Consider the following 20,705-nt stretch of genomic DNA (forward strand, 5'->3'; position numbering starts at 1 on the left):
GACTCCATGGGACAGCTGTCCCGGACTTTGCTGAACATGCATCAGCAAAACTTCTCAGGGCGCCTCTGCTGCTAGGGCTCTCTCAGCAGAGCTCACAGAGGATTCTTCATCTGGTCCCAGACCCCGTCCTCCAAAAAGGAGACGCAGGGTCCCCTCTCCTTCCTCGTCCCACGGCTCTGATTCACGAGCTGACTCGCAGGACGAGGAGGATGCCTTTACTGGGGGCTCGGAGGCTATCTCCATGTGCCCCATCGATCTGTCCGAAAGTGACGCAGATGTTAGTGATTTGATTGCGTCCATTAATTCTGTACTGGACCTCAATCCGCCAGTATCAGAGGAGCAACCCTCTCTGGTAGAAAAGCACCAGTTTACCTTGCCTAAGAGGACAAGGAGTGTGTTCTTTAACCACTCCAGTTTTCAGGCCACTGTGACCAAGCCTAGGGCCTGTCCTGACAAACGCTTCCCAAAGCGTGGTTCTGATGACCGTTTTCCCTTTCCACCTGAGGTGGTCAAGGAGTGGGCTCATTCACAAAAGGTAGACCCGCCGGTGTCTAGACTCTCAGCCCGGACCGTTGGATCAGTGGCTGATGGCACCTCTCTTAAGGATTCCACTGACCGCCAGGTTGACCTTCTGGCCAAATCTGTATATGAGGCGGCTGGGGCCTCGTTCTCCCCATCCTTTGCAGCAGTGTGGGCTCTCAAGGCCATCTCTGCTTCTCTAGAGGAGATGCATTCCCTCACCAGGGAATCTATGCCCAAAATGGTTGCCTTAACTTCCCAAGGTTCAGCTTTTTCATCCTATGCCATGTCTGCCATGCTGGAGGCTTCTCACCGCACTGCAGTGGCTTCGGCTAATTGCCTCGCTATCCGCAGGATCTTGTGGCTTCGAGAGTGGAAGGCAGATGCTTCTTCAAAGAAGTACCTTGCTGGGCTCCCTTTTGCTGGATCCAGGCTATTCGGTGAACAACTGGATGAAATTATTAAGGAAGCTACTGGCGGGAAGAGTACTTCCATGCCACAAACTAAAACCAGGAAACCTGCCCAGGGTAGGAACCAGTCGAGGTTTCGTTCCTTTCGTTCCTCCAACTGGTCATCCTCTAAGCCCTCGGCCTCGTCCACTAACTCAGCCAAGGACCAAAAACCCAACTGGCGCACAAAGGCGCGTCCACAAAAGACTGCAGGAGCTGCTGCCACTAAGGCAGCCTCCTCTTGACTATCTGGCCGCGCCAGCAACGTTCTTAGTCGGTGGCAGGCTCTCCCACTTTGGCGACGTGTGGTTTCAACACGTCTCCGATCAGTGGGTGCGGGATATCATCTCCCACGGCTACAGGATAGAATTCTTCTTTGTCGCTCCATTGGGAGACCCAGACAATTGGGTGTATAGGCTATGCCTCCGGAGGCCGCACAAAGTATTACACTAAAAGTGTAAAGCCCCTCCCCTTCTGCCTATACACCCCCCGTGCTCCCACGGGCTCCTCAGTTTTTTGCTTTGTGCGAAGGAGGCAGACATGCACGCATAGCTCCACAGCTTAGTCAGCAGCAGCTGCTGACTATGTCGGATGGAAGAAAAGAGGGCCCATAACAGGGCCCCCAGCATGCTCCCTTCTCACCCCACTCTTGTCGGCGGTGTTGTTAAGGTTGAGGTATCCATTGCGGGTACGGAGGCTGGAGCCCACATGCTGTTTTCCTTCCCCATCCCCCTTAGGGCTCTGGGTGAAGTGGGATCCTATCGGTCTCCAGGCACTGAGACCGTGCTCCATCCACAGCTCCTGAGGACTCTGCTGGATAGGAGCCGAGTATCGTTCAGGGACATGGCCCTGCTACTTCGAGGTACTCTGTGTCCCCGTGGGGACCGCGCACAGCAACACTCCAGCATTGCTGGGTGTGCTAGTGCACCGGGGACCGCGGCGCTGACTGCGTTTGTGCCATTACACACTGCAGCGTCGCTGAGTGTGTTAGTGTATGGGGACTGCCGCGCTGACCGCCGCTGCCATTGTTATCACTGCGGCGCGGCTGGGACTGTTAGTGCGCCGGGGACTTCCGCGCCGACCGCGCTTATACGGCGGCCGCGCTTATAACTCGAGTCCCCGGCTTTTGCGGCCTAGTCTCTTTTTCTTCCCGCCCCCAGCCCTGCCAGTCAGGTGAAGGGCGGGACGCTGTACAGGACGGCAGCACTGAGGGCTGGAGCATGCTTTGCATACTCCACCCCCCTCACTGTGCACAGTGGGGCACCAGTTCCCGCACTTTCTGGGTCACGCCCACGGCTCCCTCCTCTCCTCAGGACGCCGGCAGCCATTCCTGTCAGCTCCTCTGACGCTGCAGAGGGGAGACAAGCTCTGGGGGACCCAGGCAGGGATTCTGGTGGCCACACAACCGCTTTAAGCGGGCGGTAAGCAGCACCTGAGGTGCTGGCCCCACTTGTGCAGAAGTGTAATTATAGATTATATGTTTATAGGCTATACTTTACACTGTATGGTGCACGGTTGATTTCTGGCTATATACCCTATTGTGTTGCTCAGGGGAGACAACAGCATGGTGCCCACAAGAGGCAGGGGTGCCAAAACACAGGCTTACTATGCTGCCTGCGCCGCATGTACGACCTCGCTACCGGCAGGTTCCACTGACCCTCATTGTGTGCACTGCTCGGCCCCTGTGGCACTTGCTCAGCCAGAGCCTCTGCTAAGGGGGGCCCAGGGGGAACCACCAGCTAACACTGTCCAGGTGACAGGGACGGAGTTTGCAGTTTTTACTGACAGACTTTCTGAGACTATGGCTAAGATTCTAGAAGCTTTGCAGTCCAGACCGGTATCTCAGACCATGGGCACTGTGGAATCATTGCCCCCTGGTTCCCCTCAGTTGGAACAACAATGTTCCCCCGGGGTGTCTCATAGATCCCAGGGTGAGGTCTCTGACACGGACCGCAGCCCCAGACCGCCTAAGCGAGCTCGCTGGGAAATCCCCTCGACCTCATCACATTGTTCAGGGTCTCAGAAGGAGGACTCTCTGTATGATGAAGCGGAGGTAGCTGATCAGGATTCTGATCCTGAGGCCGCTCTCAACCTTGATACTCCTGATGGTGACGCCATAGTGAATGATCTTATCGCGTCCATACATCAAATGTTGGATATTTCTCCCTCGGCTCCTCCAGTGGAGGAGTCAGCCTCTCAGCAGGAGAAATTCCGTTTCAGGTTCCCCAAGCGTACAACGAGTATGTTTCTGGATCACTCCGACTTCAGAGAGGCAGTCCAGAAACACCGAGTTTGTCCAGATAAGCGTTTTTCCAAGCGCCTTAAGGATACACGTTATCCCTTCCCCCCTGACGTGGTCAAGGGCTGGACTCAGTGTCCCAAGGTGGATCCTCCAATCTCCACACTGGCGGCTAGATCCATAGTTGCAGTTGAAGATGGGGCTTCGCTCAAGGATGCCACTGACAGACAGATGGAGCTCTGGTTGAAATCCATCTATGAAGCTATCGGCGCGTCTTTTGCTCCAGCATTCGCAGTCGTATGGGCACTCCAAGCTATTGCAGCGGGTCAAGCGCAAATTGACGCACTCACACGTATGTCTGCGCCGCAAGTGGCGTCCATAACTTCTCAAACGTCGGCATTTGCGTCCTACGCTATTAATGCTGTCCTGGACTCTGCGAGCCGTACGGCGGTTGCAGCCGACAATTCGGTGGCAATACGCAGGGCCTTGTGGCTACGGGAATGGAAGGCAGATTCGGCTTCCAAAAAGTGCTTAACCGGTTTGCCATTTTCTGGCGACCGTTTGTTTGGTGAGAGGCTGGATGAAATCATCAAACAATTCAAGGGAAAGGAAACATCCTTACCCCAGGCCAAACCAAAATTACCCCAACAGAGGAGGGGACAGTCGAGGTTTCGGTCCTTTCGGGGTGCGGGCAGGTCCCAATTCTCCTCGTACAAAAGGCCTCAGAAGGATCAGAGGAACTCCGATCCATGGCGGTCTAAGTCACGCCCTAAAAAGACCGCCGGAGGTGCCGCTACCAAGGCGGCTTCCTCATGACTTACGGCCTCCTCACACCGCATCCTCGGTCGGTGGCAGGCTCTCCCGCTTTTCCGACATTTGGCTGCCACAGGTAAAAGACCGTTGGGTGAGAGACATTCTGTCTCACGGTTACAGGATAGAGTTCAGCTCTCGTCCTCCGACTCGATTTGTCAGAACATCTCCGCCTCCCGAGCGAGCCGATGCTCTTCTGCAGGCGCTGGGCACTCTGAAGACAGAAGGAGTGGTGGTCCCTGTTCCTCTTCAGCAACAGGGTCACGGTTTTTACTCCAACCTGTTTGTGGTTCCAAAGAAGGACGGGTCTTTCCGTCCTGTCCTGGACCTAAAACTGCTCAACAAACACGTAAAGACCAGGCGGTTCCGGATGGAATCCCTCCGCTCCGTCATCGCCTCAATGTCCCAAGGAGATTTCCTTGCATCGATCGATATCAAAGATGCTTATCTCCACGTACCGATTGCTCCAGAGCATCAGCGCTTCCTGCGCTTCGCCATAGGAGACGAACACCTTCAGTTCGTGGCACTGCCGTTCGGCCTGGCGACAGCCCCACGGGTTTTCACCAAGGTCATGGCTGCAGTAGTTGCGGTCCTCCACTCTCAGGGTGACTCGGTGATCCCTTACTTAGACGATCTGCTGGTCAAGGCTCCCTCTCAAGAGGCATGCCAGCACAGCCTCACCGCTACTCTGGAGACTCTCCAGAGTTTCGGGTGGATCATCAATTTTCCAAAGTCAAATCTGACACCGGCCCAATCGCTGACATATCTTGGCATGGAGTTTCATACCCTCTCAGCGATAGTGAAGCTTCTGCTGAACAAGCAGCGTTCACTACAGACAGGGGTGCAATCTCTCCTTCAAGGTCAGTCACACCCCTTGAGGCGCCTCATGCACTTCCTGGGGAAGATGGTGGCAGCAATGGAGGCAGTCCCTTTCGCACAGTTTCACCTGCGTCCTCTTCAATGGGACATCCTACGCAAATGGGACAGGGAGCCGACGTCCCTCGACAGGAACGTCTCCCTCTCTCACGCAACCAAAGCTTCCCTTCGGTGGTGGCTTCATCCCACTTCATTATCGAAGGGGAAATCCTTCCTACCCCCATCCTGGGCGGTGGTCACGACGGACGCGAGTCTGTCAGGGTGGGGAGCAGTTTTTCTCCACCACAGGGCTCAGGGTACGTGGACTCGGCAAGAGTCCTCACTTCAGATCAATGTTCTGGAGATCAGGGCAGTGTATCTAGCCCTAAAAGCGTTCCAGCAGTGGCTGGAAGGCAAGCAGATCCGAATTCAGTCGGACAACTCCACAGCGGTGGCTTACATCAACCACCAAGGAGGAACACGCAGTCGGCAAGCCTTCCAGGAAGTCCGGCGGATTTTGATGTGGGTGGAAGCCACGGCCTCCACCATCTCCGCAGTTCACATCCCGGGCTTGGAAAACTGGGAAGCAGATTTTCTCAGTCGCCAGGGCATGGACGCAGGGGAATGGTCCCTTCACCCGGACGTGTTTCAGGAGATCTGTTGCCGCTGGGGGATGCCGGACGTCGACCTAATGGCGTCCCGGCACAACAACAAGGTCACGGCATTCATGGCACGTTCTCACGATCACAGAGCTCTGGCGGCAGACGCCTTAGTTCAGGATTGGTCGCAGTTTCAACTCCCTTATGTGTTTCCTCCGCTGGCACTGTTGCCCAGAGTGTTACGCAAGATCAGGGCCGACTGCCGCCGCGCCATCCTCGTCGCTCCAGACTGGCCGAGGAGGTCGTGGTACCCGGATCTGTGGCATCTCACGGTCGGCCAACCGTGGGCACTACCAGACCGACCAGACTTGCTGTCTCAAGGGCCATTTTTCCATCTGAATTCTGCGGCCCTCAACCTGACTGTGTGGCCATTGAGTCCTGGATCTTAGCGTCTTCAGGATTATCTCAAGAGGTCATTGCCACTATGAGACAGGCTAGGAAACCAACGTCCGCCAAGATCTACCACAGGACGTGGAAAATATTCCTGTCATGGTGCTCTGATCAGGGTTTTTCTCCCTGGCCATTTGCCTTGCCCACTTTTCTGTCCTTTCTTCAGTCCGGATTGGAAAAGGGTTTGTCGCTTGGCTCCCTAAGGGACAAGTCTCTGCGCTCTGTGTTTTTTCAGAAGCGTTTGGCCAGACTTCCACAGGTACGCACGTTCCTGCAGGGGGTTTGTCACATCGTCCCTCCTTACAAACGTCCGTTGGAACCCTGGGATCTGAACAGGGTGCTGATGGTTCTTCAGAAACCACCGTTCGAGCCAATGAGGGATATTTCTCTCGCACGCCTTTCGCAGAAAGTGGTTTTCCTAGTAGCAGTCACTTCACTTCGGAGAGTGTCTGAGCTAGCAGCATTGTCATGCAAAGCCCCTTTCCTGGTGTTTCACCAGGACAAGGTGGTTCTGCGTCCGGTTCCGGAATTTCTACCTAAGGTGGTATCCCCTTTTCATCTCAATCAGGATATCTCCTTACCCTCTTTTTGCCCTCATCCAATTCACCAATGTGAAAAGGATTTGCACTTGTTAGATCTGGTGAGAGCACTCAGACTCTACATTTCTCGTACGGCGCCCCTGCGCCGCTCGGATGCACTCTTTGTCCTTGTCGCTGGCCAGCGTAAAGGGTCAAAGGCTTCCAAATCAACCCTGGCTCGGTGGATCAAGGAACCAATTCTCGAAGCTTACCGTTCTGCTGGGCTTCCGGTTCCCTCAGGGCTGAAGGCCCATTCTACCAGAGCCGTGGGTGCGTCCTGGGCTTTGAGGCACCAGGCTACGGCTCAGCAGGTGTGTCAGGCGGCTACCTGGTCGAGCCTGCACACTTTCACGAAACACTATCAGGTGCATACCTATGCTTCGGCGGATGCCAGCCTAGGTAGGCGAGTCCTTCAGGCGGCGGTTGCCCACCTGTAGGACGGAGCCATTACGGCTCTATTATGAGGTATTATTTACCCACCCAGGGACTGCTTTTGGACGTCCCAATTGTCTGGGTCTCCCAATGGAGCGACAAAGAAGAAGGGAATTTTGTTTACTTACCGTAAATTCCTTTTCTTCTAGCTCCAATTGGGAGACCCAGCACCCGCCCCTGTTTTTTTGTGTACACATGTTGTTCATGTTGACTGGTTTCAGTTCTCCGATATTCCTTCGGATTGAATTTACTTTAAACCAGTTTATAATTTTTTTCCTCCTTCTTGCTTTTGCACCAAAACTGAGGAGCCCGTGGGAGCACGGGGGGTGTATAGGCAGAAGGGGAGGGGCTTTACACTTTTAGTGTAATACTTTGTGCGGCCTCCGGAGGCATAGCCTATACACCCAATTGTCTGGGTCTCCCAATTGGAGCTAGAAGAAAAGGAATTTACGGTAAGTAAACAAAATTCCCTTCTTTTCCAGCCCGCCAAACAGATTTTTTCTGTCAACTCCCCCCTGCTCCAAGGCCGCCGCCTTCTCTCAGGCCGTGGCATCCTTGCAGGCCAACGGAGTAATTGTACCGGTTCCCGCCCGGGAACGGTTCAGAGGTTTCTACTCAAATCTCTTCCTAGTCCCCAAAAAGGACGGTTCCTTCCGGCCCATCCTGGATCTCAAGCTTCTCAACAAGCATGTTCAGGTGCGGCATTTTCGCATGGAGTCTCTGTGATCAGTCATTGCCTCAATGACCCAAGGAGATATCCTGGCATCCATCGACATCAGAGATGCCTATCTGCATGTGCCAATTGCAGTTTCACACCAGCGTTGGCTACGTTTTGCAATCGGAGAGGAACATTTCCAATTCGTGGCTCTCCCCTTCGGGTTAGCCACGGCCCCTCTAGTATTCACCAAGGTCATGGCAGCAGTGGTTGCGGTTCTGCACCTCCAGGGGTTGGCAGTGATTCCGGCTTGTCAATCTGCCCAAATCCACTCTGACTCCGACCCAGAGGCTCACGTACCTAGGGATGCAGTTCGAGACTCTGCCGGCACTTGTGAAGCTGCCCTTAGTCAAACAGCAGTCCCTCCATCTGGCGGTGCGCTCTCTGCTGAGGCCCCACCGTCATTCCATCAGGCACCTGATGCAGGTGCTGGGTCAGATGGTGGCGTCAATGGAGGCTGTTCCCTTTGCCCAGTTCCATCTGCGTCCTCTGCAGCTGGACATTCTCCGCTGTTGGGACAAGCGGACTTCCTCCTTGCACAGGCTAGTGGCTCTGTCGCCACAGACCAGGGGCCCCCTTCAGTGGTGGCTTCGGCCCCTCTCTCTGTCTCAGGGACGCTCCTTCCTGGCCCCGTCCTGGGTGATCCTCACCACGGATGCCAGTCTATCCGGCTGGGGAGCGGTATGTCTCCACCACCGAGCACAGGGCACTTGGACTCCGTCCGAGTCAGCCCTCTCGATCAATGTGCTGGAAACCTGAGCTGTGCTTCTGGCTCTCCTAGCCTTTCACCACCTTTTGGCAAAGGATATCAAAGTGTAGACTGGAGGAAAAACGGGTTTAAAAACTGCGCTAGGAAACCATGAGCAAGGATGTAAATGAATATTTTTCTTTTATTTAGATAATTCCAACGCGTTTCGGAGACCCATCTGTCTCCTTCCTCAGGGAAAAAGAATCTTACAGTCAATGAGGAGTTGTCCTTATAAAACAACATACAGACAAAAAGAAAAAAAAAAAAAAAAGAAAAAAGGGAGGGGGAGGGGGGTGTAACCAATCTTGACGTCATCACTCCATGTGCTGCAGAGTGGTGACTCATTTCCACGTGGAGAAAAGCTGCATCATGATGTAAACTTCACATATTAAAACAAATATTTAAAGTGCTCTAAATGTGAAAAGATAAATAAATGAGTATCTTATTTACCCAATAATTTGTCTGTGTCCTTTTCTTTTTTTTCTTTTTTTTTTTTTTCTTGGAAAGTGAGTAAACTAAAAATGTGCATGTATGATGTATGTATATATAAATTATGTGCAAAAATATCATTTTACTACTGTCCCCTATCTGGAACGTATGCAAGTAAATGAGTCTGTGTGTGGGCACTTGTGTGATGTTGCTCTGTCTTTGCTACATTTAGGCTGCTAGATGTGTGAGTGAAAGCTCAAAAAAAAAAAAAAAAAAAGAAAAGGGAAAAAGCAACTAAAAAATGTGTGTATGTGTCCATGAAAAAATCTATATGATGTGAACATATAAAAATGTGTGATGCGATCTGAAAATAGCAGCATGTAATATATATAAGAAGAGAGAAAAATATGTAAATATGTGTGATACGATTGAAAATAGCGGTGTGTGATTTAAAACTATAGAGAGAAGAAAAAAAAAATAATAAAAAAATGAATTTCTCACTATGTCGGAGTGACTTTGTGAGAAAAGCTGGAGGGATCGTGAAAGGTGAAAAGCAGGCATCTATGTGCAAGTATTTAAAAACATAAAAAGAGGGGGTGGTGAAGTGAAAAAAGAAGAGCAAGTAGTGCGCATGCTTGAAGGAACGAGTACTATGTCAGGAAGAGGTGATGTGAGTTCAGACCGTGGGAAGAAATTCTACCGCGCAAGCACGCGGTACTAGTAAGAAGCAGATTCCTCTTTGCAGAGGGTGATTAGAGTTCAAAGCGTGGGAAATAGTGTAGTGCGCAAGTGCAAAGCGCAAAGAAATACAAGGAGAACGATACAAGCGTGAATGAGAAAAATTGAAAGCTGAAAGAGAGGAGAAGGGGAATGAATAGGGGAACCACCTTTTGGCGGGCAAGCACATCCGAGTCCAGTCAGACAACGCGACAGCGGTTGCCTACATCAATCACCAAGGCGGGACACGCAGCCGCCTGGCAATGTTGGAGGTTCAACGCATCATTCAATGGACGGAGGACTCCAAGTCCACCGTATCCGCAGTCCACATCCCAGGCGTGGAAAACTGGGAAGCAGATTATCTCAGCCGTCAAACCGTGGACAGTGGTGAGTGGTCCCTGCATCCGGCAGTGTTTCAGTCAATCTGCCGCAAGTGGGGCACTCCGGAAGTGGATCTAATGGCATCCCGGCACAACAACAAGGTTTCGGTTTACGTGGCTCGCTCCCACGATCCTCAGGCCCTTGCAGCGGACGCTCTGGTTCAAGATTGGTCCCAGTTTCGTCTGTCCTACGTGTTTCCCCCTCTAGCTCTCTTGCCCAGAGTTCTGCGTAAGATCAGAATGGAGGGCCGTCGGGTCATCCTCATTGCACCGGACTGGCCCAGGCGAGCTTGGTACCCAGACCTGCTCCATCTGTCCGTAGAGGTGCCGTGGCATCTTCCGGACCGTCCAGACCTTCTCTCACAAGGTCCGTTTTTCCACCAGAATTCTGCGGCTCTCAGATTGACGGCGTGGCTCTTGAGTCCTGGATCTTGACGGCTTCTGGTATTCCTCCTGAAGTCATCTCCACTATGACTCGGGCTCGGAAGTCTTCCTCGGCCAAAATCTATCACAGGACCTGGAGAATTTTCCTGTCCTGGTGTCGCTCTTCCGTCCATGCTCCTTGGCCTTTTTCCTTGCCGACCCTTCTGTCCTTTCTACAGTCCGGTCTGTAGCTAGGACTATCCCTCAATTCCCTCAAGGGACAAGTCTCGGCTCTGTCAGTGCTGTTCCAGCGGCGTATCGCCCGGCTGGCTCAGGTGCGCACCTTCATGCAGGGCGCGTCTCACATCATTCCGCCTTACCGGCGGCCCTTGGATCCCTGGGACCTCAATCTGGTCCTCACGGCCTTGCAGAAACCCCCCTTTGAGCCTCTTAGGGAGGTTTCTTAGACCATTTTCTGTGAAAGACGAGACATTCTAGTGGCCATAACTTCCCTCAGGAGAGTCTCTGATTTGGCTGCGCTCTCTTCGGAGTCACCTTTCTTGGTTTTTCATCAAGACAAGGTGGTTCTCCGTCCGACTCCGGATTTTCTCCCTAAGGTGGTTTCTCCTTTCCACCTTAACCAGGACATTTTCCTGCCTTCCTTTTGTCCGGCTCCTGTTCATCGCTTTGAAAAAGCGTTGCATACTCTGGATCTGGTGCGGGCGCTCCGGATCTATGTGTCTCGCACCGCTGTTCTTAGGCGGTGCACCTCTCTTTTTGTGCTAACCACAGGTCGGCGTAAGGGCCTCTCGGCTTCTAAGCCGACCTTAGCTCGTTGGATTAGGTCGGCCATATCCGATGCCTACCAGTGTACTCAGGTGTCTCCCCCGCTGGGGATCAAGGCACACTCGACCACAGCTGTTGGTGCCTCTTGGGCTTTCAGGCACCAGGTTACGGCTCAGCAGGTCTGATAGGCTGCCACTTGGACTAGCCTGCATACCTTTTCAAAGCACTACCAAGTGCATGCTCATGCTTCGGCAGATGCGAGCTTGGGCAGACGCATCCTTCAGGCGGCTGTCGCCCATTTGTGAAGTTAGGCTCCGCCTACTTCTCAGTTTTCTGTTTATTCCCACCCATGGACTGCTTTGAGACGTCCCAATGTCTGGGTCTCCCATAGGAACGATAAAAAAAAAGAGAATTTGGTTACTTACCGTAAATTCTTTTTCTTATAGTTCCGTATTGGGAGACCCAGCCCCCTCCCTGTTGCCTGTTGGCAGTTTCTTGTTCCGCGTGTTATCACCGGCTGTTGTTGTAGACAGAGGCTCCGGTTGTTCCGGTTCCTGCTCTGTCTTTAGTTGTGGGTGGCTATTCTCCTTCAGCTTTTGCACTAAACTGGCTAGATCTGGTTATCCAGGGGATGTATATACTCAGAGGGAGGAGCTACACTTTTTAGTGTAGTACTTTGTGTGTCCTCCGGAGGCAGAAGCTATACACCCAATGTCTGGGTCTCCCAATACGGAATTATAAGAGAAAGAATTTACGGTAAGTGAACAAAATTCTCATATATATATATATATATATATATATATATATATATATATATATATATATATATATATATATATATATATATATATATATATATATATATATATATATATATATATATACACGGTATATAACACATTTGGTATCGCCGCGTTCAGAAATGCTCGATCTATCAAAATATAAAATCAATTAATCTGATCGGTAAATGGCGTAGTGGCAAAAAAATTACGGTTTTTGGTCACTGCATATTTTGCACAAGATGCAATAACAGGCGATCGTAACATCTTCATAGAAATTGTACTGTTAAAAAAGTCAGCTCGAGTCGCAAAAAAATTAGTAGTTACTGAGCCCCAGATCCCGAAAAATAAAATGATTTTTGCGGAAAATGGCACAAAACGTACACCACTTTTTTCGGACAAACTTTTGATTTTTTTTTTTTAACCACCTAGATAAAAGTAAACCTATACATGTTTGGTGTCTATAAACCCGTACCGACCTCAGGCATCACACCAACACATCAGTTTTACCATATTGTGAACACTGTAAATAAAATATCCCAAAAACAATAGCGCAATTACACTTTTTTTTTGCAATTTTTCTGCACTTGGAATTTTTTGCCGTTTTCCAGTACACTATATGGTAAAACTCATGGTTTCATTTAAAAGTGTAGCTAGTTCAGGAAAAAACGAGCTCTTATATGGCAAGATTGATGGAAAAATAAAAAAGTTACGTCTCTTGGAAGAAGAATGGCGAAAAAAAAACGGAAAGCGCAAAATCGTCCGGTTTTGAAGGGGTTAAGGAAGTCTGTCACCTGCAAAAATGCTAGCTACAGAAGGAAAATTAAGTTTTATTCTCCCCTCATCTGCTCGCTTCCAGTCATTGGGGAGGGGTCACTGTTACCATTGGCTGCCCAGTGATTTTGCTGTTGTCACTCATCTGCACAATTACTGAGTGCCACACGGCGCGCACACTGAAAAGCAAGCGGTCAATCAGTGCGCCAGCTGTCACCATAAAGTGGGCAGTGACTGTTACAGCCCCTACACCACTCAATGACTTGAAGTGTTTGGCTCTGGGGAGAATATAACTTCCTTTTCTCCTTGTTGGCATGCTTCAGTAAGCCATCAAGTTTTTTTAAGCAACCCTATGTTTGCTGGTACAGATTTTGGCGGTAACTGATTCCCTTGTATAGTAACCTGTCACCATGAAAATGCAGTCCTACCTGCAGGCACTCTGATATACAGCACTGAGAGTGGAGTAGATTGATAGTGTATTGTGAGAAAAGATTCAGTATAATATATGTATTTATCATTTAAACCTCTCTTCTGTCTGGGATTTTCTTTACAGCCATCTCTATATATCGCTCTTTGCGGCTCTCCCTGCTCTGTAGCATGGTGCCTGCAGATTGGATTGCAGGTTCATGGTGACAGATCTCTTAAGGCTTTCTTAGGGCGGCTTTGCACGTTGCAACATCGCACATGCGATGTCGGTGGGGTCAAATCGAAAGTGACGCACATCCGGCGTCACTTTCGAGATCGTAGTGTGTAAATGCTAGATGATACGATTAACAAGCGCAAAAGCGTCGTTATCGTCTCATCATTGCAGGCTCCGACTTTTTCATAATTATGCTGCAGCGACAGGTACGATGTTGTTCCTCGCTCCTGCGGCTGCACACATCGCTGTGTATAACACCGCAAGAGCGAGGAACATCAGCTTACCTGCCGCCGGCGGCTATGCGGAAGGAAGGAGGTGGGCGGGATGTTTACATCCTGCTCATCTCCGCCCCTCCGCTGCTATTGGCCGCCTGTTGTGTGACGTCGCTATGACGCCGCACGACCCGCCCCCTTAGGAAGGAGGCGGGTCGCCGGCCAGAGCGACGGTCGCAGGACAGGTGAGTGCCTGTGAAGCTGGCGTAGCGATAATTACAATTCGTACCTGCGACGGGGGCGGGGACTATCGCGTGCGACATCGCAGCATCGGCTTGCGATGTCGCAACGTGCAAAGCCCGCCTTACACTTGGTTAGCACTGTGGCTTTGCAGCACTTTGGTCCTTGATTCTAACCCCACCGAGAACAGATTCGGAAAGGAGTTTGTATGTTCTCCCCACGTTTGCCTGGGTTCCCTCCGGTTTCTTCCCACACTCTGAAGGCACACTGATAGGGAATTTAGATTGTGAGCCCAAATAGGGACAGCAATGATAATGTCTGTAAAACAATGCAGAATAAGATGGCTCTTTATTAGCAATGCATAATAATAGAATGATATAAAGTAATATAATATTTTAATACAATTAGATTTATTTTCAAAAGCTTCAGTTATTTGTGCCAAGAGAATATCTGTCAGACGTGAAATCATTTGTATACGCTTAGTAGGGAAATCCTTTTAAGGCTGAGCACACATGGCTAGTAAAACAGAGTGAATGGAATGCAATAAAATATTGCATTCCACCCAGACCTATGTTACTCTGTGTCAGCTCCCATGAGCGATTTTTTTTCTCTCAGCCCTAATCGGACCAAGAAAACAACGGCAGCATGCTGCAGGTGGAATCCGATTTGTTTTCTCTCGCACCCATACACATCTATGTGTGTGAGAGAAACATCGCACTGCACTCGCATTACATCGGTGTAACGCCAGTGCAGTGCAAGAATTGCATCAGCTGATAATGGAGGAGATGGGGAGATTAGTCCCTCCCTCTCCTCCGCAGCACCCGCCCTGTCCTCCGCAGCAGTGCTACAATCGCAGGATCGCATCAGCTGATAATGGAGGAGATGGGCATATTAGTCCCTCCCTCCCCTCCGCAGCGCCCGCCCTGTCCTCTGCGGCTGTGCTACGATCGCAGGATCACATCACAGTGGCTTGACAGTCGCATGACACTCAGCTTACACTCCAGCAGAACGGGAGCTGAGTCTCATGCAAATAACTCACGTTAATGGCCGTTTGGCGCCAGCCTAAAGGGTTTGTACAGGTTTGTCATGAAAGTCTGCAGTCTCACTGTGTGACTGCAGACTTGTGAATCCTCACACTGTATATAGTGTGCGCTGTGAGGACTCTCCAGTGCTAGCGGCAAGACAGAGTGTTCATTTAACCACAAATATGCTATTTGCATACTTATGGACACATTTCGACTATATGTGCACGTCCTAACATGACTGTTCGGTCTCGCCAGTGACATCGGAGGATCCTGACAGCGCACACTGTGACAGCAGACTTTTGTAATAAGTCTGGACAACCTTTAAGGTGTAGTTTGGTTTGCTTATCAGACCAAGGACCATACTTAGTGGTAACGGTTTACTGTGTACTTTACATATTTCTGGTTCAAATATGTGTACTAGAGACGAGCAGATTGCTTTCCATAACTAGTTTCCAGGTCAGTGTTCTCTGGTCTTAGACAGCAGCTACACAAATTTTCTTTTCTCCAGGTTCCTAGACTCTGCTTATGATTAACTAGGCTGACAAGATGTCATATGTGTGCCACAAGCTTCTCAGGTGACGTCACTCCAGGCTGAGGAACGGCAATCCTCAGTAAAATTGTGCGGCTCCTGACCATGGCCAGAGAACACTGACCTGGACTGTGCGGCTCCTGACCATGGCCAGAGAACACTGACCTGGACTATGCGGCTCCTGACCATGGCCAGAGAACACTGACCTGGACTGTGCGGCTCCTGACCATGGCCAGAGAACACTGACCTGGACTATGCGGCTCCTGACCATGGCCAGAGAACACTGACCTGGACTGTGCGGCTCCTGACCATGGCCAGAGAACACTGACCTGGACTGTGCGGCTCCTGACCATGGCCAGAGAACACTGACCTGGACCGTGGACAGGGCTTGCGCGAAGCCATCTGCTCATCTCTACTGTATATATGGCACTTTAATGAATGATTCTCTCAATTTATTTTGTTTGCTATTGTCACCTGCCTTAAACTTACATTTCTCCCATTCACAGTTACAATCTACTGTTTTTCGCATCAGGAGGAGGAAAATTTAATTATCAGGGAACAAAGAGATGGTTAGAGGATCATTTGGACCACACAGGTATTCTAGCTTGCATAGTAACATTGGGGGCAGCATGTTCAGATGGGTGTAGTCCCCAGGACTGCAGTGGTCACATAGTGTTTGGTTTTCTGACCTCTTAATTCAGCAAGAATACTATTGCTTCAGCTTTATTTTGTTTAGAGGGGATGTGTGCAAACTAATGGAAATGCCATGGTGACCTGAAGAATTGTAAACTAGACTCTGCTCTTTTTAGATTCAAGCCTCCTTCAAGATAATGTGGCTTTTGTGCTGTGCCTGGATACTGTGGGAAGTGCTAACAGCTTGCATCTTCATGTCTCTAAGCCTCCTAAAGAAGGAACCTTACAGCACACTTTCCTCAAAGAGCTAGAAATGGTAATTCAAAAAAGCAGATATTACATCTCCCGTTCCTATAGTATGTTCAGAGAACATTCACTTCTGTTACTGACTGGAATGAACAAGATTTATTTTTATTTAATAAAACTTTATAAAGTGTTACGTCCTTTTTTTACCCAGGTTATCTCTACTCAGTTCCCTGAGGTGAAGTTTTCCATGGTTCATAAGAAGATAAACCTGGCTGAAGACACCCTAGCTTGGGAGCATGAACGCTTTGCTATCCGCAGACTTCCATCTTTTACTATCTCTCACCTAGATGGTCACCGTACTGGTCACCGCAGCAGCGTTCTGGATCTAAGGTAAGTTAATTAGAAGAAGTTCCCCAAGCCAGAAGGGAATCAAATACTGTTTCTCTGGATGTTTTCCGGTTTTGCATAGTGTGATGTATGACTTTCTACATCAGCACAGTTAGAAATAAGACACTTGAGCGTAACTATACGATCCTCTGATAGTGAAGAAACCTGTACATGTATTGGACTATATTCCTTTCCCACTTATCGGTAACAAAATACAATACGGTGACAGTGGATGGGGTTTTCAAAATATGTGTGACATTAATGGCAATAAAATCTGATTGCCTATTTTGTGAAATTGATGATGTTGTACACCACAGATTCCATTCAGATTCCATTCTAACAGAAATTGTGGGTGAACCCTCACTAATATCATATAATGGTGGCTCAGTGATTTGCACTGTTCAGCATTGGGGTCCTGGGTTCAAATTCTACCAAATACAACATCTGCAATGTTTTTTTCTGTTCTCCCCGTGTTTGGGTGGGTTTTCTCAGGGTTCTCTCTCTTTTTTTTTTTTTTCTTCACACTGCAAAGATATACTGATGGGGAAATTAGATTGTGAATCCCAATGGGAACAGCAATGATAATATCTGTAAAGAACTGTAGGATATGATAGCACTATATAAGCAAGTAAAAAACTAATTATACCTTATTTTTCATACTATAAGACTTGAGAAAAAGTATGTGTGACTTATAGTTTGGAGACAGCTTCCTATGATGAGGGAGAATGGTAACACTGTGTTTTCCCTGATCACAGAGAGAGCTGCCTTCTCTCCTCCTGCTCTGCACTGATCTATGTGATTGGTGCAGAGCATGAGAGAAAGCGTACTCTGAACGGCGGCTACAGGAGCTGTGCAACTTAAGGACCTTCCACCCAAATAAGGACCTTTCAGGTCATGAGACTGATCACATGACCTGCAAGGTCCTTCACTTAATTGGGTAGAAGGTTTTTCAGCTGCTCAGCTACTGCAGTTTCCACTCAGATCCCATCAGGAACTGCAAGATGTAGTAATGTATAGTGTGTGTGTGTGTGTGTGTGTCTGCATGTATGAGTAAGTGTACATGTAGTATAGTATGTGTGTGTGTGTGTGTGTGTGTGTGTGTGTGTGTGTGTGCAAATGTGCATGGAGCAGAGCTGAAAGTGTGAGTAATTGTACTTACAGCAGACCTGTGTATTTATCTAAATGTACATGCAGTGTGCATGTAGCAGAGCTGTGTGTGTATCATACACACTTCAAAGAAACACTAACAATAGATTTATTACTTCCATATTCTACCCTGGTTCATTAAAAGTTGTGATAATAACTCCTCCACTTTACACCACCAGGGAAATTTTAATTAATAGTAAAATGTTTTTCCTATTTTCTGCTGTCTAAATTTGGGGTGTATCTAATGGTAAGGAGAGTCTTAAGCGGGCTTTACACGCTGCAACATCGCTAGCATTTGCTGGCGATGTCGAGCGCGATAGCACCCGCCCCCGTCATACGGTCGATATGTGGTGATCGCTGCCGTAGCGAACATTATCGCTATGGCAGCGTCACACGCACATACCTGCCCTGCGACGTCGCTCTGGCCGGCGATTCGCCTCCTTTCTAAGGGGGCGGTTCGTGCAGCGTCACAGTGACGTCACACGGCAGGCGGCCAATAGAAGCGGAGGGGCGGAGATGAGCGGGACGTAACATCCCGCCTACCTCCTTCCTTCCTCATTGCCGGTGGAGGCAGGTAAGGAGATGTTCGTCACACATAGCGATGTGTACTGCCGCAGGAACGAGGAACAACATCGCTAATAAGCAGAGAACAATTTTTTGTTTCAGAACGACCTCTCCGGGGCAAACTATTTTGACCGCTTTTGCGATTGTTTAAGATCGCTCATAAGTGTCACGCGCTGCGCTGTCGTTTATGATGTGCGTCACAAACACCGTGACCCCGACGATAATTCATTAATGATATCGTAGCGTGTAAAGCCCGCTTTGTAGTCAGAAAAATACCTTTGTAACCACTCACTTTTGACTTCCCATTTCGTCAAATTGTTTACAATGGCAAAATAGTTTGGAAAGTTTTGGTATGAGTTTTTCTAATATTATTGGAGATATTTATATTCAATTCACTTGAAATATTTTCTTTGAAAGTAAATTTTGTATCCAGACAACAAGGTGTAATCATTTTCGCACTTGTAAATTGATTTTGCATTTGTACTCTAGTTGGAAAGTGGACACAGAGGTTTTGGCCCGTAACACGCGTATACTCGCAGAATCGCTCACCCGCGTCATTTATAATCTCACAGAGAAGGTACATTTATAACTTTGAGTGAGCTAATCATTGTTTGTCCGGTAAACCTTATTTATATTTTATTTTTTCCCATCACAGAGAGCACCATCTGACCTACAGATCTTTACACAGCAGATGGTAAGCAAGCGAAACAATAGCCAAGTTAATGGAGAGCGAATATCCGCATAGGCCTGGCACACAACAACATTGTGTTACTTGCTCTTAATAAACACTCTTGTGCACATCCTTCTGGTATCAAACTGCTGTAGCACTATAAGAAGATTGCGGTCATTATTGATGCCACTGGTATAATATTCTGTGATTTCCCTGCAGCAGGTCCAGAAGGAGCAGTTAGAAGCAATGATGCGATGGCTGACCAGCCAGCCTCGTGCAGCGCAGCTGGTAGATAAAGACTGCAGTGTACTTAACACGCTGGAGTATTACATGAGCCGATACCTGAAAGATGTCAAACTTTATCACGTCAAGGCTGATAAAAGGTAAATCAGAGATTATAGGTGTAAAAGAAAAATAATAATGTTCATTTTATTTTTTCTTTGTCGCTCCATTGGGAGACCCAGACAATTGGGTGTATAGCTTCTGCCTCCGGAGGCCACACAACGTATTACACTTTAAAAAGTGTAACCCCTCCCCTCTGCCTATACACCCTCCCGTGCATCACGGGCTCATCAGTTTTTATGCTTTGTGTTGAAGGAGGCACACATTCACTCAAGCTCCCATTTTAGTCAGCAGCAGCTGCTGATTGTATCGGATGGAAGAAAAGAGGGCCCCAACAGGGCCCCCGACATGCTCCCTTCTCACCCCACTAAGTCGGCGGTGCTGTTAAGGTTGAGGTACCCATTGCGGGTACAAAGGCTGGAGCCACATGCCGTTTTTCCTTCCCCATCCCTTAGAGGCTCTGGGAGAAGTGGGATCCTAACCGGTCACCATTCACTGGGACCGGGCTCCCTCCGCAGCCCCTGGGGGAATCTGACGGACAGGAGACTGGGTATCATCAGGGACAGGCCCTGCATCTAAAAGGTACTCTGTGTCCCCTTGGGGACGGTGCATGGAGCGCCTGTGTTACAGACGCTGCAGCGGCTGCTGTTTTTATGTGACGACCGGGACTACCGCGCCGACCGCGCCTGTTTGCCGGCCGCGTTAATAAATTTAGTCCCCGGCTTCTGCGGCCTAGTACCATAACTCCCGCCCCCGGGCCTGCCAGTCAGGGGTAAGGGCGGGACGGTCGACTGGACGTCGGCAGTGAGGGCTGGAGCATACTTAGGTGTTCTCCTCCCCCCTCACTGAGCACTGTGGGGCACCAGATTCCCGCACTTTATTAGTCACGCCCACGGCTCCCTCCTCCCCTGAGAGCTCTGGCAGCCATTTTTACAATCACTTCTGCCGGTGGAGGATTTCAGAACGAGCTCTGCAGCTCTGGGAGGCCCAGGCAGGGAATCTGGTGGACACACAACCGCTTTGGGCGGTCGGTAAGCCACACCGGTTACCCGGTGCTGGCCCCCCTTGGGTGCCAAAGTGTATATATATATATATATATATATATATATATATATTTGTATACATTTTCTCTTTTCGGCCGCATTGTTTTGCTTTTGGCTATATACCCTCAGTGATCACTCTCAGAGGAGACTACAGCATGTCGTCCGCAAAGAGCAAGGGTGCCAAGGCACAGGCTTATTTTGCAACCTGTACCTCTTGTGCGGCTATGTTACCTGCAGGTTCCAGCTACCCTCACTGTGTGCAATGCTCGGCCCCTGTGGCACTCACTCAGCCGGAGCCTCGGGCACTGGTGGGACCCTCGGCTCAGGTAGAACCGCCGGCTTCCACTGTCCAGGTGGCAGGGACAGAGTTTGCAGTTTTGGCTGAGAAACTCTCTGAGTCGCTTTC

The 20,705-nt window shown here is 49.5% G+C and overlaps 1 protein-coding gene across 2 annotated transcripts in view; it reads left to right on the top strand.

Annotated features, from left to right (window-relative positions):
- NCLN (nicalin) overlaps positions 1-20,705 on the top strand; it is a 127,166-nt gene that overhangs the window by 71,091 nt on the left and 35,370 nt on the right. For both annotated transcript variants that reach the window (XM_075314688.1, XM_075314698.1), the window contains exons 7-12: positions 15,775-15,863; positions 16,078-16,217; positions 16,359-16,537; positions 18,734-18,821; positions 18,900-18,938; positions 19,134-19,297. In XM_075314688.1, coding sequence (XP_075170803.1) covers positions 15,775-15,863; positions 16,078-16,217; positions 16,359-16,537; positions 18,734-18,821; positions 18,900-18,938; positions 19,134-19,297 — 699 coding nt within the window. The remainder of the gene's footprint in view (positions 1-15,774; positions 15,864-16,077; positions 16,218-16,358; positions 16,538-18,733; positions 18,822-18,899; positions 18,939-19,133; positions 19,298-20,705) is intronic.

The sequence above is a fragment of the Anomaloglossus baeobatrachus genome, chromosome 1, assembly GCF_048569485.1.
Source record: "Anomaloglossus baeobatrachus isolate aAnoBae1 chromosome 1, aAnoBae1.hap1, whole genome shotgun sequence".
NCBI classification, from domain to species: domain Eukaryota; kingdom Metazoa; phylum Chordata; class Amphibia; order Anura; family Aromobatidae; genus Anomaloglossus; species Anomaloglossus baeobatrachus.